At 37.6% G+C, this 19,491-nt stretch overlaps 1 protein-coding gene across 1 annotated transcript in view; it reads right to left on the reverse strand.

Annotated features, from left to right (window-relative positions):
* LOC113093033 (protein NLRC3-like) overlaps positions 1 to 18,686 on the reverse strand; it is a 48,178-nt gene extending 29,492 nt beyond the window's left edge. The window contains exons 1-2 of the mRNA XM_026258856.1: positions 18,387 to 18,686; positions 9,173 to 10,958 (exon numbers count right to left, since the gene is read on the reverse strand). Coding sequence (XP_026114641.1) covers positions 9,173 to 10,958; positions 18,387 to 18,657 — 2,057 coding nt within the window. The 5' untranslated portion in view covers positions 18,658 to 18,686. The remainder of the gene's footprint in view (positions 1 to 9,172; positions 10,959 to 18,386) is intronic.
* Between the last annotated feature and the right edge of the window lie 805 nt (positions 18,687 to 19,491).

Here is a 19,491-nt window from a genome sequence, read left to right on the forward strand (position 1 = left end):
AACCATATATTAAATGTGATATATTCAGTGATTACTGAATTTAAAAGAGAGTATAAGGCTATAAAATAAAAGGCTTCTTTTAGTTATTTTTATTTTGCTTTAATAATTTAACTCCTCATAAAACATCAAACCTAGACTTTTAATAGCCGGGTGTGCCTTAGGCTGGCCACAATAAAAAGCCACTCTAAAATGTGCAGTTTTACTGTATTTGGGGGTCTGAAAACCAGTCAGTATTTTGTGTGACCACCATTTGCCTCAAGCATTGCAACACATCTCAATCACATAGAGTTGATCAGGTTGTTGATTGTAGCCTGTGGGATGTTGGTCCACACCTCTTCAATGGCTGTGTAGAGTTGCTGGATATTGTCAGGAACTGAAACACGCTGTTGTATGCACTGATCCAGAGCATCCCAAACATGCTCTATGGGTGACATGTCCGGTGAGTATGCTGGCCATGCAAAAACTGGGATGTTTTCAGCTTCCAGGAATTTTGTACAGATCCTTGCAACATGGGGCAGTGCATTCATGCTGAAACATGAGGTAATGATCATGGACGAATGGCACTACAATGGGCCTCTAATATCTTCTTACATTATCTCTGTGCATCATCAATAAAATGCACCTGCGTTCGTTGTCCATAATATACACCTGCTCATACCATAACCCCACTGCCATCATGGGCCACTCAGTCCACAATGTTGACATCAGCAAAACCGCTCACCCACAGAACGCCATACATGCTGTCTGCCATCTGCCCTGTACAGTGAAAACCAAGATACATCCATGAACAGAACACCTCTCCAAAGTGCCAGATGCCATCAAATGTGAGTATTTGACCACTCAAGTCAGTTACGACGATGAACTGCAGTCAGGGCGAGACCCCGATGAGGATGACAAGCATGCAGATGAGCTTCCCAGAGACAGTTTCTGACTGTTTGTGCTGAAATTCTTTGGTTATGCAAACCGATTGTTGCAGCAGCTCTCCGGGTGGCTAGTCTTTGACGATCTTGGAGGTGAGGAAGCTGTATGTAGAGGTCCTGGGCTGGTGTGGTTACATGTGGTCTGAGGTTGTGAGGCCAGTTGGATGTACTGCCAAATTCTCTGAAATGTCTTTGGAGACAGCTTATGGTAGAGAAATGAAACTTAAATTCACTCGCCAGACTAAGATCCAGGAACTGAGTTTGACACCCTTGGTCCCATTTTTGCCTTCCTCTCACTGTAAAAATGTAACTAAGATATTTTTACTTAAAATTTTAAATAAGCTACTTTTTACTTTCACTTGAGTAGATTTTTACACTGGCACTTTTGCTTGTACTTGAGTAAAATTGCATTCATGTAATGGTAATTTTAACTGAGCAGAATATTTTTTATACTACCTTCTCGGTGAGAAGAACACCAATGCATGAACAGACTCCACTTCAAAGCATAGGTCTGCCTCGTGGAGGGGGCTCTAGCCTGAGTGTTAGTGTCTGCCACCGCCGGTGTCAGATCAGTTAGGTCTGCAGCGTCCAGATCTTTGGAACTTGAACGTGTGGCTCCCTCCTCAGGGGGATGCACCAGGGAGGGGCTGTCACGAGTAGCATGAGTTCTGAATATAAGGTCAGGGTAGGCCAGTAAGATGCATCCATCAGGACCTGTTTCTCGTCCTCCCTGACCTTGCACAGTGTCTTTTCGAGCAGAGTCACTGGGGGGAAACACATTGAGTAGAGTCTGAGTCCCCCCACTGTCAGCTGTACTATTCTCTGTCACAGGCCCCCCTTGGGCACGGACACACTGGCACAGGGAATAGTACAGCTGGCAGGGGGTGGACTTATGCGAAGCAAACAAGTCTAACTGGACTTCCCTGAACCAACACCAGATCAGCTGGACCATATAGGTATGGAGTTGCCATTCCCTGGAGAAAGTGAGCTGTCATAAGAGCACGTCAGCTGCATGATTGAGCTCCCCCGGAAGGGTTAGGACAACATGCAATAACTCTAGTCTGACTCCAGAGGAGGAGATGGCGGGCGAGTTGAGACATGCAACATGATTTGCGACTTACGATCGGTCATTCCTTTTAAATCTGCAGGTTTCTGCAAACACGTAGCCATATCAACTACGGAATGGCTCGTACTATACTCCTCCTCCACTTCTATCAAACATACCTGGATATCTACACCGCTGGCCATGTTCCTTACCGGCCTGGAGGCGGAGGCGACACCGGGGAAAACGAAGTGGCACAGCTGTTAAGCTGAGGCTTGCGCTTTTGAAACACAGAGAGCATCTCTGTTCTGATGGAGTTTTCGGAAGTCGTGTTGTTCGCCGCTGCTCCCTGGATCCGATTCGGGAGTGGTTAATCCACCTGGTTCCGACTGTGACAATCCCACCCTCCGGTTCATATTCTCCTGTTTTCTCTCCACGTTTTTATAGCGGAGGAGTGTGTTTGAAACATCTTCGTCCTCTACCACGGTCAAAGCAATGCAAGGTATCTACCTTAAATCCTCTGTCTTTAAGGATGGCTTTGATCAACACCAGATCTGTGATTAACAAGACATTTTAAATGACTTGTTCTCTACCCGAAACTTGGATTTTTTATTTCTTACCAAAACCTGGCTCTGTCCAGGTGATCTGAGACCTTTTTCTGAACTCTTGCCATCGAAATGTTTGTTTTTTAATTCTCCGCCCTCAACTGGTCGGGGTGGCGGACTTGTATCTATTTATAAAGATCATTTTACATGTCGCTCAGTGGCGAGTAACGTTAACTGCAGCAGCTTTGAAATTCAACTGTTTGTTTTTGAACTTGGTGATACACTTCTCATAGCGGTAATCTATCGACCACCAAAATCGAATACGAACTTTCTAACGGAGTTTGCTGAGTTCCTGAGTGATGTGACTACGAAATACGACAAGCTTTTTATACTCCGTGATTTTAACGTTCATATTTGCTGCATGAATGATAATTTAGCCAAGGGGTTTACCCATTTGCTGAACGCCTTTGACTTTTCTATTGTGGTTAATGGTCCCACTCATAAGGATGGCCATACACTTGACTTAGTGCTTTTGCATGGACTTAGTATTTCTGATTTAGAAGTCTGTGAAAATGGGTTTTCCGATCATAAGTCTGTTTTGTTTATTTTACCATGCTCTACTGCTGCACCTATAGTCCCATCTCGTGGCCACCTTTCTCGACGAATTACTTATACTACCAAAGACTCTTTTTCATCAATTTTTCATAAAGTGATGCCTTCTATTGCTGACTTTTCCTGTGATGTTAGCGTTGAGGAACTTCTCTCCAGATTTAACTCCACCTTTTCTAATGTTTTAAATGCTGTGGCTCCTTTAAGGACTTTTCAGTCTAAAGCCCGTTCTGAACCCTGGATTGATGATTCTATTCGTTCTCTCAGACGTTGTTGTAGAAGAGCAGAACGAAAGTGGAAAAAGGACAGCCTTCATGTTTCCTTTGAGATTTTAAAGGACTCTCTTTTAAATATCAGAAAGCAGTGAAAAAAGCAAAATGTCGACATTTGTCAGATATTATTAACAAAAACTGTTCTAGACCAAAGACTCTTTTTAACATTATTAATGCTACTCTTAATCCGTCTGCCTGTCGTTTTTCTGGGGATTCTTCTCTTTCATGTGAAGAATTTTTATTATTTTTCGATGGTAAAATTAGGGATCACCGGCTGGGGATAACTCCCTCGTTTTGTAATCCATCTAATTCCTCCATCGCAAACACATTTTTTAGTCAGTTTAAACTAATCTCTCTTCCAGATTTGCTGGAAATAGTTGAGCACCTAAAGCCCTCAGGCTCATCCTTGGATATTATTCCTCCTTTTTTAGTTAAGCAAGTTTTTATTGACATCGCTCCATATCTTTTGTTCATCGTTAATCGCAGTTTAGAATCTGGCATTATGCCTGACTTTTTAAAGCATACAGTGGTTTACCCACTGCTTAAAAACAGAATCTGGATTCATCAGTTTTAACAAATTTTAGGCCCATTTCTAATCTGCCTTTTATCTCAAAGATTCTGGAAAAAATTGTGTTTTCACAGTTACAAAATTTTTTATCTGACAATTCAATGTTTGAAACATTTCAGTCAGGTTTTCGTAAATGCCATTCTACCGAGACTGCACTCTGGAGGGTTCTTAATGATATTTTGATATCATGTGATTCGGGTGATTTTGCAGTCCTGGTGCTCTTGGATTTGACGGCTGCTTTCGATACAGTCGATCATGCTATTCTCATTGACCGTTTAGAACATTGTGTTGGTCTAAGAGGTGTTGCTCTAGAATGGTTTAAATCATATTTTGCAAATAGGAGTTTTTCAGTCAAGATGGGTGAACTTTACTCGAGTAACGCTTTTTTGCCCTGTGGGGTTCCTCAGGGTTCTATTTTGGCTCCTTTGCTTTTTTCCCTCTATATGCTCCCACTTGGCTCAATTTTTAAAAAACATGGTTGTCATTTCACTGTTATGCTGATGACACTCAGGTTTATCTGCCTGTCAAACGAAACTCTGTGGGTCTTGAGTCTCTTATGACATGTTTGGCAGATGTAAAGACTTGGCTTTGCTTAAATTTTTTAATTTTCAATGAAAAGAAAATTGAAATTATATTTTTTGGTCCATCTGAATTTTCAAATTCCCCAAAAATTGATTTGGGAGGGATGACTCCGTGTTTAAAATCATGGGTAAAAAACCTTGGCTTAATTTTTGATGATGGCTTAAAGTTTGACTGACAAATAAATTCAATTGTCAAATCTTGCTTTTTTCAGCTGCGTCAACTTTCTAAAGCTAAGCCTTTTCTTTCTTTTAAAGATTTTGAAAAAGTAATTCACGTTTTTATTTCATCAAGGCTGGACTACTGTAACTCATTTTACTTTGGGATTAGCCAGACAGCTTTATCCCGCTTGCAGCTTGTTCAAAATGCTGCGGCTAGACTCTTGTGTGGCGTCAAAAGGAGGGAGCATATAACTCCTATTTTATGCTCACTACATTGGCTGCCTGTTTGTTTTAGAATTGATTTTAAGATGTTGCTCCTCATCTTTAAATCCCTGAATGTTTTGGCTCCACTTTATCTTAGGGAGTTGCTGGCCGAGTATAAACCCACTAGATCCCTTCGGTCTTCCAACCAAGATCTATTGTTTACTCCAAAGTCGAGGCTTAAGTGCAGGGGAGACCGTGCTTTCTGTATTGCTGCCCCCATGCTTTGGAACGGCTTGCCACTGTCCATTAGACAAGCCTCTTCTCTTAATATTTTTAAGTCCAGGCTAAAGACATTTTTATTTTCAAAAGTGTTTGGCTGATATCTGTACAATTTTATAATTTTTTTTTTTTTTTTTTTGTTCGTTGTGTGTTTTTCTCTGTTTTTAATGACCTAATGGAAAGCACATTGGTCGACGGAAGTTGTAGTTAATTGTGCTATATAAATAAATTGTCATTGTCATGATTGTAGACCGCTCTGCCCATCTCGGGACTTGGGAGTGCAACCTGTGCTGAAGTGGCCTCATATGAAGCAATCTGAGTGGCGCGACAATGGCTGCGGATGCCATATGCCACAGGAGCCTCTGAAAGTGTTTCAGTGGTACCACTGTCCTGCCTCTGGAGGAACTTAGGCAGTTCAGCACTGACTGGGCATGCTCACTGGTGAGATGTGCCATCATACTCACAGAGTCTAACTTCATACCGAGATAAGAGATTCTCTGCGCAACTTACCTGTGATCGCATAACTCAGGACCGGGCCATGATGAGCCAGTCTTCGACATAGTTGAGGATCTTGATGCACACTTCCCAGGTAGGGGCAAGGGCGACCTTCCTGAAGACACGGGGGACAGGGAGAGCCAGAGGGGGAGGACTTTGTACTACACTGTCTGACCCTGGAATGCAAACTACAGAAATGGTCTGTGGCAAGGGAGGATCGAGACATGAAAGACTGCATCCTTCAGGTCAATCACTGCAAATTAATCCTGGGTTTGGACACATTTGATAATATGTTTCTGCGTCAACATCTTGAAAGGGTGCTTGTGCAGGGCCAGATTAAAGACTCACAGATCCCGGATAGGTCGAAGGCCACCGCTTTTCTTGGGTACGATAAAGTAAGGGTTTTAAATCTCAGCTGGAGGGACCGCTTGTTTGCATTCTTCACCAGCAGGACAGCAATCTCCTCGCGCAAAACAGAGGCATCCCAGACTGCCACCGAAGTCTTGAGAATGCCATTAAATTTGGGAGGTTACCGGGTGAACTAAATCAAGTAACTGTGTTGAACAATCCAAATGAGCCAGAGAGATGTGTTGGAGCAGTGCAAACCACGCCCCCAAACTCTGTACAAGTGGCACCAAAGGGACAGTCGACATACCCACAGTGGTGCAGCGATGGGGAGTTGTGTTGGATGGCCCAGAAAGCATTGTGTTCTGATTCTTCACAGCATAACTCCCCCTGTTCCCAGAAGAACTGGCCAGAGATGCATGGAGAGGCGTTGCGTCTCCAAAACATGACCTCTTGACATGACTTCGCAGAACTCTCAGCACGGGGTGGAGCCAATGTGGACGACGCCGGAAGGCGCCCATGGCAATGAGCAGGCTGAGGCACGACCTACGATGGAACGGTGGCAGCCAGAGGATTACAGTGGGGCAAGATGCGCTGTATGGCCGCAGTCTGCAGTTGTACTGTCAGGAGCTGCTAGGCACAGCCCTCGACAGTGTCGCCACACAGGCCAGTCTGGGAGATGGATGAGTCGAGAAAGTGCACTTTGTCAACGACTCTCATCCCAAACAGGCTGAACCAGAGATGGCACTACTGGACCACCAGAGTGGACATCGCCTTCTCGAGGGACTGCGTTGTGACTTCTGTCACCATGTGCAGCTCCTGACTCAACCTAGGGTTGGTTCTACCCTCATGCATTTCTTAAAGCCTTGGCTTGGTGAATTTGCAGGATGGCCATGGCATGCAAGGCAGAGGTAGCTTGGCCTGCAGCAGTGTAAACCTTGGTAGCGAGAGCGGCCAATAGCTTACAGGCCTTGGATGGGAGGCTCGGACTACTCCTCCCAATGGCAGAGTTATGCGGACACAATAGCCCATCCCCCGATGCTGAAATCAACATCTGATCCCCGGCAGCAAACTGAATGACCCACTGGGACTACTGTAAGAATGCCCAGCAGAATCATCCAGCAGCTGCACAGGACAAGCACTGCGACAGGGCTGAGAGGTCCATGGGGCGTGCTCCAGTGAAGAAGCTCTCACCGTCACCTTCAAATCTCACAGAGCACTAGCCGGCGGTCCTCTGCTCATGGCAGAAAAACCGGAATGGGTAGTGACAGAGGGGTCTGCTCCTTTCCCTCTAAGAAATGAGAGACGCGATCGCAGCATTGCCATGGTCACACATGCATCACCCATCCACGAACTATCTACAAATGTACAAGACATAATTCATAAATGAATGGCAGACAAAGTTGTGTTTGTGACATAATTTATTTGTGAAAATGTTTATTTGCAAATCTAATTTTATTTAATGTTGAACCTTTTTTATGGATCTCTTTCTATTTATTTGTTAGTATGTTTAATTGTTTGTAAATCTCTTAAAATTTATTTGTGGGTTTATAGGGAATAATACAACAATTCTACCTCCATAGCTCCACTATGGAAAAATATTAACGAATAGTTATCACCTTACCCAGTTAGTTGATTAACTTGACAATTTCAAACATTTTTGTATAAAATTTTTCCTAAAATGTCATTTTTAAATATGCAAATGATGATTTTTTTATGACTATCCTGGATATACACACTCATTTGCATACATTTCTCATACAAAAATCTGAACTGGATGAAGTCAGTTTAAAACAATTTTTTTTACATATTAGAGTCAAATGTTTATACATACGCAAGCATATGGGTAGCAATATTCAATTTGGAATGTAATATACAAAATGACAATGCAATATGTAAAATGGCAATGCATTTCTGTATTTACATTTACATTTTCCAATACATTTGTGCAACGTTTGGTGCAAAATGAAAATGAAAATTAAATTATATAATTTTCATTTGCCATTTCATCAAAACGTACACGCACCAACTGTCTTGTCCATGTTCTCTCACTTGAATCCTCTTGAGTCTCTTGACCTTCTGCAAGCCCCGCCTTGTTCACGCAGTGATTGATTGATCGGCTCGGAGTGCATTTTCAATGTGCATATTGAATTTTGCTACATTCATTGCGGGACACTGAATGAAAATGTAATTGAAAGTGTCTTGCCTGTGAGTGTAAATGCAGTTAAAACAAATAACATTTGAATGATAATTTTGCCACAGTTTTTGCTTGAACATGTTACACATATCTAATCATTTCTGTAATACATTTTAATTTTAATTTGGCAACTTATAAGTGTTAAAATTAGTATTCATTTTACATTTTTCAATGTGCACATTGAATTTTGCTACATTCATTGCGGGACTCTGAATGAAAATGCAATTGTAAGTGTTTTGGCTGTGAATGTAAATGCAATTAAGAAAAATAACATTTGAATTATAATTTTGCCACAGTTTTGCTTGAACATGTTACACATATCTAATCATTTCTGTAATACATTTTAATTTTCTAATTCTAATTTTGCAACTTACTAAGCATTAAAATTACTATTCATTTTACATATTAAAACTAGTGTATGAAATGGCAAATGAAAATTGTGTAATTTAAATTTCACTAAACGTTGCACAAATGTATTTGAAAATGTAAATGTAAATACAGAAATGCATTGTTATTTTGCATATTACATTCCAAATTGAATATTGCTACCCATATATTTTGGGTGTCTCTTTTTGTCACTCCATAATTCAGAAAAATCCTTGAACAGCCAGAAAACTATATTTACACAAGTTTGGGGGTATTGAAATGTATTTAAAATGTATAATAAGTAAAAATGTAAGGTTTGTTGTAAGTGCTACTGAACTGGGATTTATGGCTTACAAGAAAAAAACTAAATTGAAATATATTGACAAATAGATAAAGTGCTATCAAAGAAACACTTAAGAGTGTCTTTTGGATTTTTCTTTCCACTAATCTTAATGAAAATGTTATGAATACCCATGTAGCCCAAAATCTCAAAATTGACAGGTGCATCTAAAAAAAGTGTTTTTGCCTTCAGTGTCTCCCCTTTAAAACAACTAACAGTGTATATAAATTAATATAAAGAAAACACGTACAGTGCTCTTCTGGTGTTTTTGATGACTGGCAGCAGTCTCATCAGTGCTTCATCAGATCTTCTGTACTTCTTCAGTTCAAACTTCTCTTGAGTTTCTTCTGACATGAGGAGCACAAACACCAAACCCGACCACTGAGCAGAGGAGAGATTCTGCTCTGAAAGTTTTCCAGAGCCCAGATTCTTCTGGATTTCCTCCACAAAGTCATCTTTCAGTTCATTCAGACAGTAGAAGAGATTGATGGTCCTCTCTGTTGATTCCTCCATCTCAATTTTCTTTTTTATATAGTCAACAGTGTCTTTGGTGTCCTCTGTTTTGAGCTCCAGTCCTGGCAGTAGTTCCTTCAGGTCTCTCTGATTGGACTCCACTGAAAGACCCAGGAGGAATCGGAGGAAGAGGTCCAGGTGCCCATTCTCACTTTGTAAAGCCTCATTGACTGCAGCTTTGTGAAGATCAAACAGTGACTTTGTTGACAGGATACATGACAGTTTTTTCCAGGATTCGAGAAATGGGTTTTCCTTCTTTTTTTTGTTAATGAAAAACACATAGAGAGCAGCAAGTAATTCCTGGATGCTGAGCTGAATGAAGCTGTAAACGTTTCTCACTGACATAGATTTTTCCTCTTGAAACATCCGGGTGCATAACCCAGAGTACACAGAACCTTCAATGGCATCTAGTCCACACTCCTCAATATCGTCTTTGTAGAAAATCAGATTACCTTTCTGTAGTTGTTTAAAGGCCAGTTTCCCAAGCTTCAGAATAATGTCATCAAAAGACATGACTTCAGCCTTAGTTTTAGGATCCTTGCAATATTTTATTTTCATCTGCTGCTTCTGAGAAAGTAAAAAGTTTATGTACATCCCTGTGAGGGTTGTAGGTGTTTTGTCATTGCTCTCTTGAACCAGCAGAGGCTGAAGAACAGTGAGAGAGATCCAGCAGAAGACCGGGATGTGACACATGATGTACAGACTTCTGAATTTTCTGATGTGACGGATGATGTTTTCAGCAACCTCAGGACTGCTGTTTCTGATGAAGTACTTCTCTTTCTGCTCATCACTGAATCCTCGTATCTCTGTCACCTGATCAATGTATTCTCGGGGTATCAGACTGGCTGCTGCTGGTCTGGATGTGATCCAGATGAGAGCAGAGGGAACCAGATGTCTCTTGATTAGGGCTGTAACTATCTTACTCACTGTTGTTTTCTTATTAACATCTGTAAAGCCGTCATCCTCTTCAAAGCTCAAAGGGAAACGACATTCATCCAGCCCATCAAAGATGAACATGACCTTATTGCCATCTTCAGGAAGAGATGTCAGCTCTGTAAGGCCACTAAAGCAGTATGTGTTAAGCAATCCCATGAGACTGTACTTCTTTTTTTTAATCAAATTCAGCACAAGGAATGGGAGTGGAAAAATGAAGACTATATCTTGATTTTCTTTACCTTTAGCCCAGTCAAGGATGAATTTATTGACAGAGACAGTTTTTCCCACTCCTGCAATCCCCACTGTGAGCACTTTTCTGTTTTGTCGACCCATATGGTCTTTGAACATGTCATTACACTGGATCGGCGTGTCCTTGGCAGTCAGTCTGTTGTGATTTGATTCGATACGTCTCACCTCGTGTTCATTTGATCTTCCTCCAGTCTGATTCTCCACCACATATAAATCAGTGTAAATATCGTCCAGGTATTTATTTTCACCCGTCTGTGAATTACCAACCAATATCCGCTCACAGTGCTGTTTTAGCTTGTCCTTCAAGATCTTTGTAGCTGTACTGTCCTCAGCAGAACCTTTGAGAAAATGAAAAGAAAAAGTCAGCTAAGAGTAAGTTATTGGTTTTTAATAAAATAATGATGAGAATATCTTTATGTAGACTCAGACATGGTCTGTGATTCTCATTACAAAACTTGAAAACTGTGTGTGAATCTATATTCTAATTAATGTTCCTGAAGGGCCAATGAGTGAGACTTATGCCTAATTCACACTACAAGATTTGAAGTTGCAATTTGAACATTAGTTAATGAACCATGAACTAACTTTAATGATCAGTATATAGTAGGTGGGCAACCAAAATTGGTAATACCGCCGCCACAGCGTTAACTGCAAATCAGTCACGAGTTAAATTAATTTGCAAAACTACTGCCAGGTGGCGCAAGAGGACAGATTGCGAACTGTATGTAATTGTAAAATGTTGGTTTGTAAACGAAGATGAAACGTAGAAGTAAAACAACAATAATATTATAATATAACTCAGTAACATCCTAAAAAAAACATTAGAAAATTTTACAGTGAGTGAATTTCAAAACATAGGATAGTCTTAGGCTACAGTCTACTCATCAAAAATTTTAAGAAAGACCTTTGCACAAAGGCTCTTCCTGCATGCTATTGTAATTAAACAATCATTACACAAACATATATATTTCTCCCGAATGAGAGAACCCAACCTTTCCTTTCCTTTAATTTTTTGTTTGTTTGTTTATAGGTAAGCCTATATTATTATATACTGCAATTATATTTATCAATTAGAATTATATATTTTTATATGTTTTGATAAATTTGTTAAATTTAAAGAATTTGTTGTAAAGTGAAAGGAACATAAAATATCCTGTTGGTACATTATAACATTATTAGGCCAGTTGTTATTATTCTGAATGTAATAAAATGCAACCTATAGTATACTTGACATATATATTTTTCTTCTCACAAACTGAATTTATTTTTTAGCATGTTTTATTTTTTTAAACATGCAGCAAACGAAAATGGCGATTAATCTGTTAAAATGTGATACTGTGGGTTAAAAATTTTAAATTATATACTTAGGAACAGAGTCTGTGCCAAATCTAGGCTATGTTGTTAACTATTTATGATTTATATAGGAACTGTTTATAAAAAAAAAAATCTAATTATATTGTTAGTTTTATGCTAACATGCAATCAATGTCTTCGGAGACTATATATAAGTTCATTTAGGCTATTTAACATGCACTGTGACATTTTAACCTTTTTAACCTATAAACTCCTTGAGATTTTAAAGTCAGTTTAATAGTATTGAAATTCAAATTGAATCTAGTATAAAAAAAAGTTTGAATTGCTTAAATTATTTTCATGAATTAATAATACCTTGTCATGTTTATTCTTGTAGAAAATAAGTGTTTATTCTTAAAGAAAATAAGGGAAAGAATAAGGGATGATCCAAATATTTGTAATGTACAATAATATAGGCCTATAGCTGCATGTAGTCTAAAAGTTATCGTATTTGTCCTGCTTCACCCATTTGTGTAGGCTACAATTATTCTAAAAAAATACAAATAAATAGCGTCATTAAAAAAATGGCATGGGATTTTAAAGCATAACAAATGAAGGTCTATGAAATGTAAGTCAATAAATCATTTTTCTAAACAAAGGCACTTATAGTTTTGAACTAAACTATTATTTCAACCATATTGCCTGTGAATAAAATGCATACTTTTCAATGAAAGAACCATTAGAGAGTGTAGGTTGCTTGGTGTTTGGATTTGTACTTCAATATGAGGTCAAAGTTTAATGCCTACTTTTTTTTTTACTCTCTATTTAACAGCATTAACTTAAAATGAAATACGTCTTCCTTCAGTTAGAATTAATCTTTTCCTGCTTTGCTAAATGTTGGGCTCATGACCAATAAGTTGTATTCGCCTCAATCTGATTTTGTAAAATCAAACTGCAGATGGTGAAGCTGGTCCAGTTAGTGCGAGTCATGCACACTGTGCAGCGGGAGCAGCTGACGGAGGATTCCCCTTAGTCTTAAAGCCTTCCTCAAACTCCTACGTTCACCAAAAACAATGATTTTCATAAAAATAATTATTAATTATCAATTGATAACTTGTTATTATTATGGTCTTGTGAAAATAATATTATGGGCTGCAAGAAAATAATGAATAAAACTAGTGCAGACAGCATATTTCAACCCAGTAGCGGGACAAAACACGGTTCCTTGCGCAAAAAAACAGACCAAATTCAGTTCAGCTAGAGGGGGTTGTTTTATTGGGGACGGTAGTTCTGTATAGCTTGTGGGGGTTGAAAAATAAAGGTGTGAATTTATCAAATGGGTGCTTTCTCTTCTTCCTCCACAAATACTGTGGGTAATTTGGTGGCGAGATGTTTATATAAATTAGAGTTTGTGATTGACAACGCGACTGACAATGTTGCGATAAGTAGGCTAAACCAACTTTGCAACTCATTACCCCCCGAACACAGGACATAGCATACGTATGTATGTTTCACCTCTCCTCCTCAACACCTCTCAACCCGCAATGTCAATGTTTACGAATAGAGATTTAGAATGGTGTAGTAATTTTGTATAAATTGTGTAGTTGTTTGGAATTATTCATTGTGACCATTAAATATTTTATTTTTACACAACTATTTTAAAGATCTTGTAATATGCATTTCTCCTTAAACTGCACCTTAACATTTTTAATTGTGTGTGTGTATATATATTAAAAAATTTCCATCAGTTAAAATAATACAGTTATAAATAACAGGTAAATAATCGTCAATTTATCACTTTTTCAAAGCTCATGAAAGAAATGGAAAAAATATTCTGAAAAGGGGTGTCAAAAGATTAATTGCATCCAAAATATAAGAATCTATAAAATACACGCATATATTTAAGTTATAACTTTTATTTGAGATGCAATTATCAGCCCTAGTTCTGTAATCAGTAATCAGATAAAGAAAAAACTAATATTTCATTACTACTTTAAAACCATCAACAAATGTTTTCACAGATGAAAAGATACATTAGTTATTTACCATTTACCTAAATCCAATCAAATAACAGTAGTGGGATTCACTTCTGCTTTTAAAAACATGAATTTGCTTTCTGTTTCATGTACCAGCACTCCACTATCTTTCCCGCTGGACAGGTAACATTACTCACCTGTCTTCTCCAAGCGACAAAACAAAATTGAAATTGTCCTGATAAGTTATGGCAGGCCACTTATTCATTTCAACCTCCCACTGTGTCATACACCGGGGATGTGTTAAATATTTACTATCACAACATTGAATAGTGTTCTGTGTGTGCTCCCGCCACAATAACTCTTTACCTTACAGCTAGCGAAAAGGAAGTTTAAGACATTATAAGGAAATACGTCATTGTATTTACTTCCGAGTTGCAAAATAAGGTGGATAGTGCAATAAAGTTTATTGTAAATAAAAGATTTTAACTGTAAATAATTTTGAAATAACATTTAAGTTTAAATGTTGCCAGTACATCCATGCATATAATGTACATACAGTTAATCATTAATTTCTAGCTTTTTTTTGTTTATTTATAGCATAAATGTGTATCTTTCAAATGTTTAATAAATTGTACATGACTAATATGCCCTTGCTATTTGTTACCATTAATGATTAATTACTAGAGTGTTTATGCATAACTAATGCATAATTTGCTATTTTATATATACTTAATTAATGTATCAGTCAGACCTTTAAAATGTTGTTTTCTCCTGTTTATTTATGATTCAAGGAATATCCTGTTTAAAGATATACAGTAGTATACTAATTTTAGTGTTGAGCTAATAAGTATTTTACATTGAAATTACAATGTGTGTTATTTCTTTATGTTCTTATGTGTAAATAGTGTGAATTCCAGTCATTTGAGACACATTTTGTCATTCAGATGACATCTCATAAAGGTAATAGTGACTAGTAAACATTTAGAAAAAGTTACAAATGATGAATAGATTCCACTTTAGATTGAGCGCTGCAAAAACATGAACAAATAATTGATAAATAATTAATTAGGATGCGTAAACAGCAGATGTCAATGAAGACCAACTTATATATATATATATTTATACTATGGGGCCATTTAATGCTTGAAACTGATTGGCTGACGAACGTTCTGAGGTGCAGTTATTTTCTGGGATACACACGGCGAACATACTTCCAGACCGCATTACAGTTGCATATCACTTTGCATAGTAAAACTGTAATAACGGTCACGCAGTTTGCACAAAAAGGTGTTAGCACTGCCCTAGCGATTTTATCAGTTAGCCTATATAGTGTAGCAACTTAATGAACAAATATCCTGAAAACTTGAGCTGAGACTCAATCTTTTGTACAGCTTTGGCATATCTAGTAGTTTGAAAAGTGCCAGTCAAATGCCCTGTTTCTCCATCGGCACCTTTGTTTTTTTTTTTTACTTTTAGTGAAAAATAAATGTAGCAAAGTTTAATACTTTATTTTTAATCAACTCAAGTAAAAGTACCACAATTTAGCTAAAAAAAAAAGAAAAATGTATTGTGTATACTGTAACGAAAGTATTTGTAATTAGTTCCTGATTAGATTGCAGGCATTCTTGAGTCAAATTAACTGAATCATCATTTAATGAATCACTGAATAAATATCACTGGTCTGCTGTTGCTCTTCTCTGACAATGACATGTTTCAAATGGCAAATGCTTTAGTGGTTCAGGGCACTGATGACTTGTCACCAAACTTTGCCATGCAGTTGCTGTTCAAGAGATTTCTTCAGAGCACAATGTTAGAAGAAAGACTGTCCAGTTTAGCACTGATAATATCTGTGCTCGCGAAATCAACCTTAAAGCTGCAGTGAAAGACTTTGTGCACCAAAATGCAAATGATTTGGTTGAATTTATGTTTGTTTGTATTGCTTGTTATAGAGTTATTCCTTTAATGTATGTTTTAATCCAAGTGTTTTTTTTTACTGTTCAATTTACAAGATTACGGTTATGAGATGTGTGGTGGCCATTTGCCTACATGAATTTCATAAAAGTATGCACATTAAATAGTCTATATAATGTTATTCAATAACGCCAAATGCATCAATGCAATGATACTTCATCACATTTATTCCTGTTAAATCAGATATTTAAATGGGGAGATGGACTCAGTAATATAATTGCAGCAGGTGCACAATAACAACCTTGTTTTTCTCTGTTATTCTCTGCTGTCTCTGAGCATTTGTGTTTATCTGAGATGCATACAGAATGAGAGAAATAAACAAGATACAGATTAATAATAATTTAGATAGTATTCTATAGCAATGGTGCTAAATCATGTGTCCCATTAATTCACTATGAGGCAGTATTACCAGTCTTTACTCAAATGCTAGTAGTGAGTCTTGTCATAGTGATGACATTGTACCGTTTCCTGCATCAGGTGAGCTGTAGATTAAGTTAACTGTTCCAGTGAAAGTGTTTCCAGCGAGTACAGGAGCATTTACACTTGCACCTGTTTCAGCTTTCACTTCAACAACATTGGCTCCAGGCTGAGCACTGCTGCTTAACTGGACTGGACATTTATCAGCTGAAAGAGAGAGAAAGATTTATGATTCTTACAAAGATTTACATACTTTACAACTTTCATATAACTTACATACTTTTGTTAACACTTTAGAATACTGTTTCTTACTTACTGCATAACTAATAAGGAATGATTGAAAAACTAAAGATTATTATTCATTAACACTTAACTCACTACTGTTAACTACTAAGAAAGATGTGTTAACTATCTAACAATAAAACCAGCATACCAGCTAACTAATATATTCTGTCATACCTCCTGAAGAACTACTATTAATTATTTCCTAGTAAAGGTTCAACAAAAATAACTATGAAGTAACTACTAATGAACAGTTATACACAATTATACACAATTACAGTTAATTACAATTACATGAATTGTGACCCTTTCATATAAATGTTATTAGCAGTGGCAGTAGTAGTACGAAAATACAATATTTATAAATTCTATACATTTTATAGAACTTTTGCCTGTCGTGAAGTGTGTTTTATAAGAAATCAGCTTCTGATATGAACCCCAGCACAATTCCAGTACTTTTTTTTTTTTTTTTTTTACAGTACTCTTTTTTTATTTACAGTACTGTGTGTGTGCCTCCTCAGCATATACAACATTATCATTAATTCAGTATGTAAGGCAAGTACTGAGGGAAAGTGAAAATACAGGTAATTAATAGTAATTAATAAAGAATTATCAAATAATTATGCAAGACTTATTTAGAACCTGAAACAGTATTCTAAAGTGAAACTGTTAGTAAATAATAATTACTACATCATTTTGATTAAAATCATCAAATCAAACATATACTTAGAAACTTACATAAGTAATCATAAACTTTGTAAAATACACAACACAGTTTTTATTTTTGTTTATGATCTTTAAAATGAGAACTTTCTTAATCCAGCATATTTTATTCCATTTTAACATGTATCCTGCCCACATTTAAACTAATTTAACAACCATTTTATAATCAAAAGTTAAACATTTAGAAGCAAACAAAATACATATTTTATTTCCATTAAAGTCTAATGAGTGGACTGTGACAAAATTGCAACTGTTGTAGCACGTTGTACTTGTCCTTTTACTCAAGTAATTTTTAAAATGAACAGGCCTACTTATAATTTTACTTAAGTAGTATTTTATTGGAGTATCTGTACTTTTACTCAAGTACTTGATTTGTGGGCCACAGCCTGATTATTGTAGTGACTATTTGTGTATAACTGTTCAGTAGTAGTTTTTCATATTTATATTTCTTCACATTAACTAGTAGATAATTAATAGTAGTTATTCAGGAGGTTTAGATTAGTTATTGATTATCTGTTACTTAACACAATCATAAAATTATATAACATACTTATTAGTTAACACATCTTCCTTAGTAGTTAACGGTAGTGAGTCAAGTGTTAATGAATTAGTTGTTCAATAATTCCTTATTAGTTACGCAGTATAAAACAGTAATCTAAAGTGTTACCATACCTTTTGTATTTGTGATTGTAATGATGCATTGATTGATTTCACCTACTGGTCAAGCATAATTTGTATTAGAGTGTAAAAAAGTTTTAATCAAGCTTGTACGCTGGGGGTCACAGTTCTATTAAATGTATTTGTGTAGACCTGCTGATGTTGGGCTATATCCTGTAATTGCTGTTTTATTTCCTCTTGTTTCTGTGTACAGTACAAGCAGTGATAGTTATTTACCCTGTATCTCTTTTGAATGATCTCCAGCAATCTTCATATTGCCTTCAGCATGAGCTGTGTGTGTGAGAGAGTGTGTGAGAGAGAGAGAGAGAGAGAGAGAGAGGATCACTCACTGGGAAACATGAATCACACAAACACTTCTGCAGAGCACAGAGGAAAGTTTAATTCAAACAGTTACACTGCTAAACAATTACATGAAGTTAAATGTTACCTTGCTTGTGTTCGTCCTCCAGCTGAACAGCCAGATTGTTCTGGCCTATCTTCCTCAGGATGCTGACCGTGATCTTCACAGCTTCTTCTAGTCTATAAAATGCCACCAGTTTATCCACTGTTTTTAACCGATCCGCATCCTCCATTTCAGACGATGATATACACTTAAGTTTCTTTAAGTGCCACTGAAACTTCTTCAGACCATCTTTGTCCAGTTGCTCCAGTGACTTCAGAAGGAGTTCTTCTACATCCTCCATTTCAGATGTTGACATAGTGCCACTGAAACTTCTTCAGATCTTCTTTGACCAATTCCTCCAGCGACTTCAGAAGTCAAGTTGAGACCCTAAAGTTGAGTTGAGAAACCTATGAAGTGCCAGAGTTGTGTAAATATGCTGAAATTACTGTTTGTTCCCAAAAGACCCGCACATAATCTATTTGTCATACCACTGAGTAAATGTTTGAGATTGAAATAGAGGTAACAAACACAGAAAAAGACATAAACAGGGGCAGACAGGCCACACTGAAATAAACTTAGAAGAACAGACAGACTGTAGAGGTTTCTCTTAGCTCAGAGCAGAATTAGCTTTGTACTCAGACTAGGTGTCACGCTCTCTAGCGATCTCTAGGAGTGTCCATGAGCTTCATCAGAGGGCACTCCATTCCAGACTCTTGCCACTTCTCCCTAGACTCCATTTCCCATAATCCTTTGCTAGGACTCATAAATTGCAATCATCTGTCTCTCATCACCTCATCAGTCTCGCACTATTAAGGTTGCACACATCCAAACACAGTTTGCTGATTACTGTTTAGCCTGTATCCTGTTTTTTGTGACCCGTTTTTCCTTGCTTTGCCTTGTCTTCTTGTTTTTGACCTTGGACTGTTTATCTGATCACTCTTTTTGTCTCGCCCTGGATTGTACCTGTTTGCTGGTGTTTGACCTTTGCCTGTTCACAGATTCCTCTTTGTCTTAGCCTGGGAAATTATTGTTTGCTGGTACTGGACCCTGCCTGTCTGACCACGTCTACGAATAAAGCCTGCATTTGGATCCTCAACTTTGTTGCCACGCCTCCTTGCGTTACACTAGGTGAACTGAACTGTGAAACAGA

This window comes from Carassius auratus, unplaced genomic scaffold (genome assembly GCF_003368295.1).
Source record: "Carassius auratus strain Wakin unplaced genomic scaffold, ASM336829v1 scaf_tig00214833, whole genome shotgun sequence".
Classification (NCBI taxonomy): domain Eukaryota; kingdom Metazoa; phylum Chordata; class Actinopteri; order Cypriniformes; family Cyprinidae; genus Carassius; species Carassius auratus.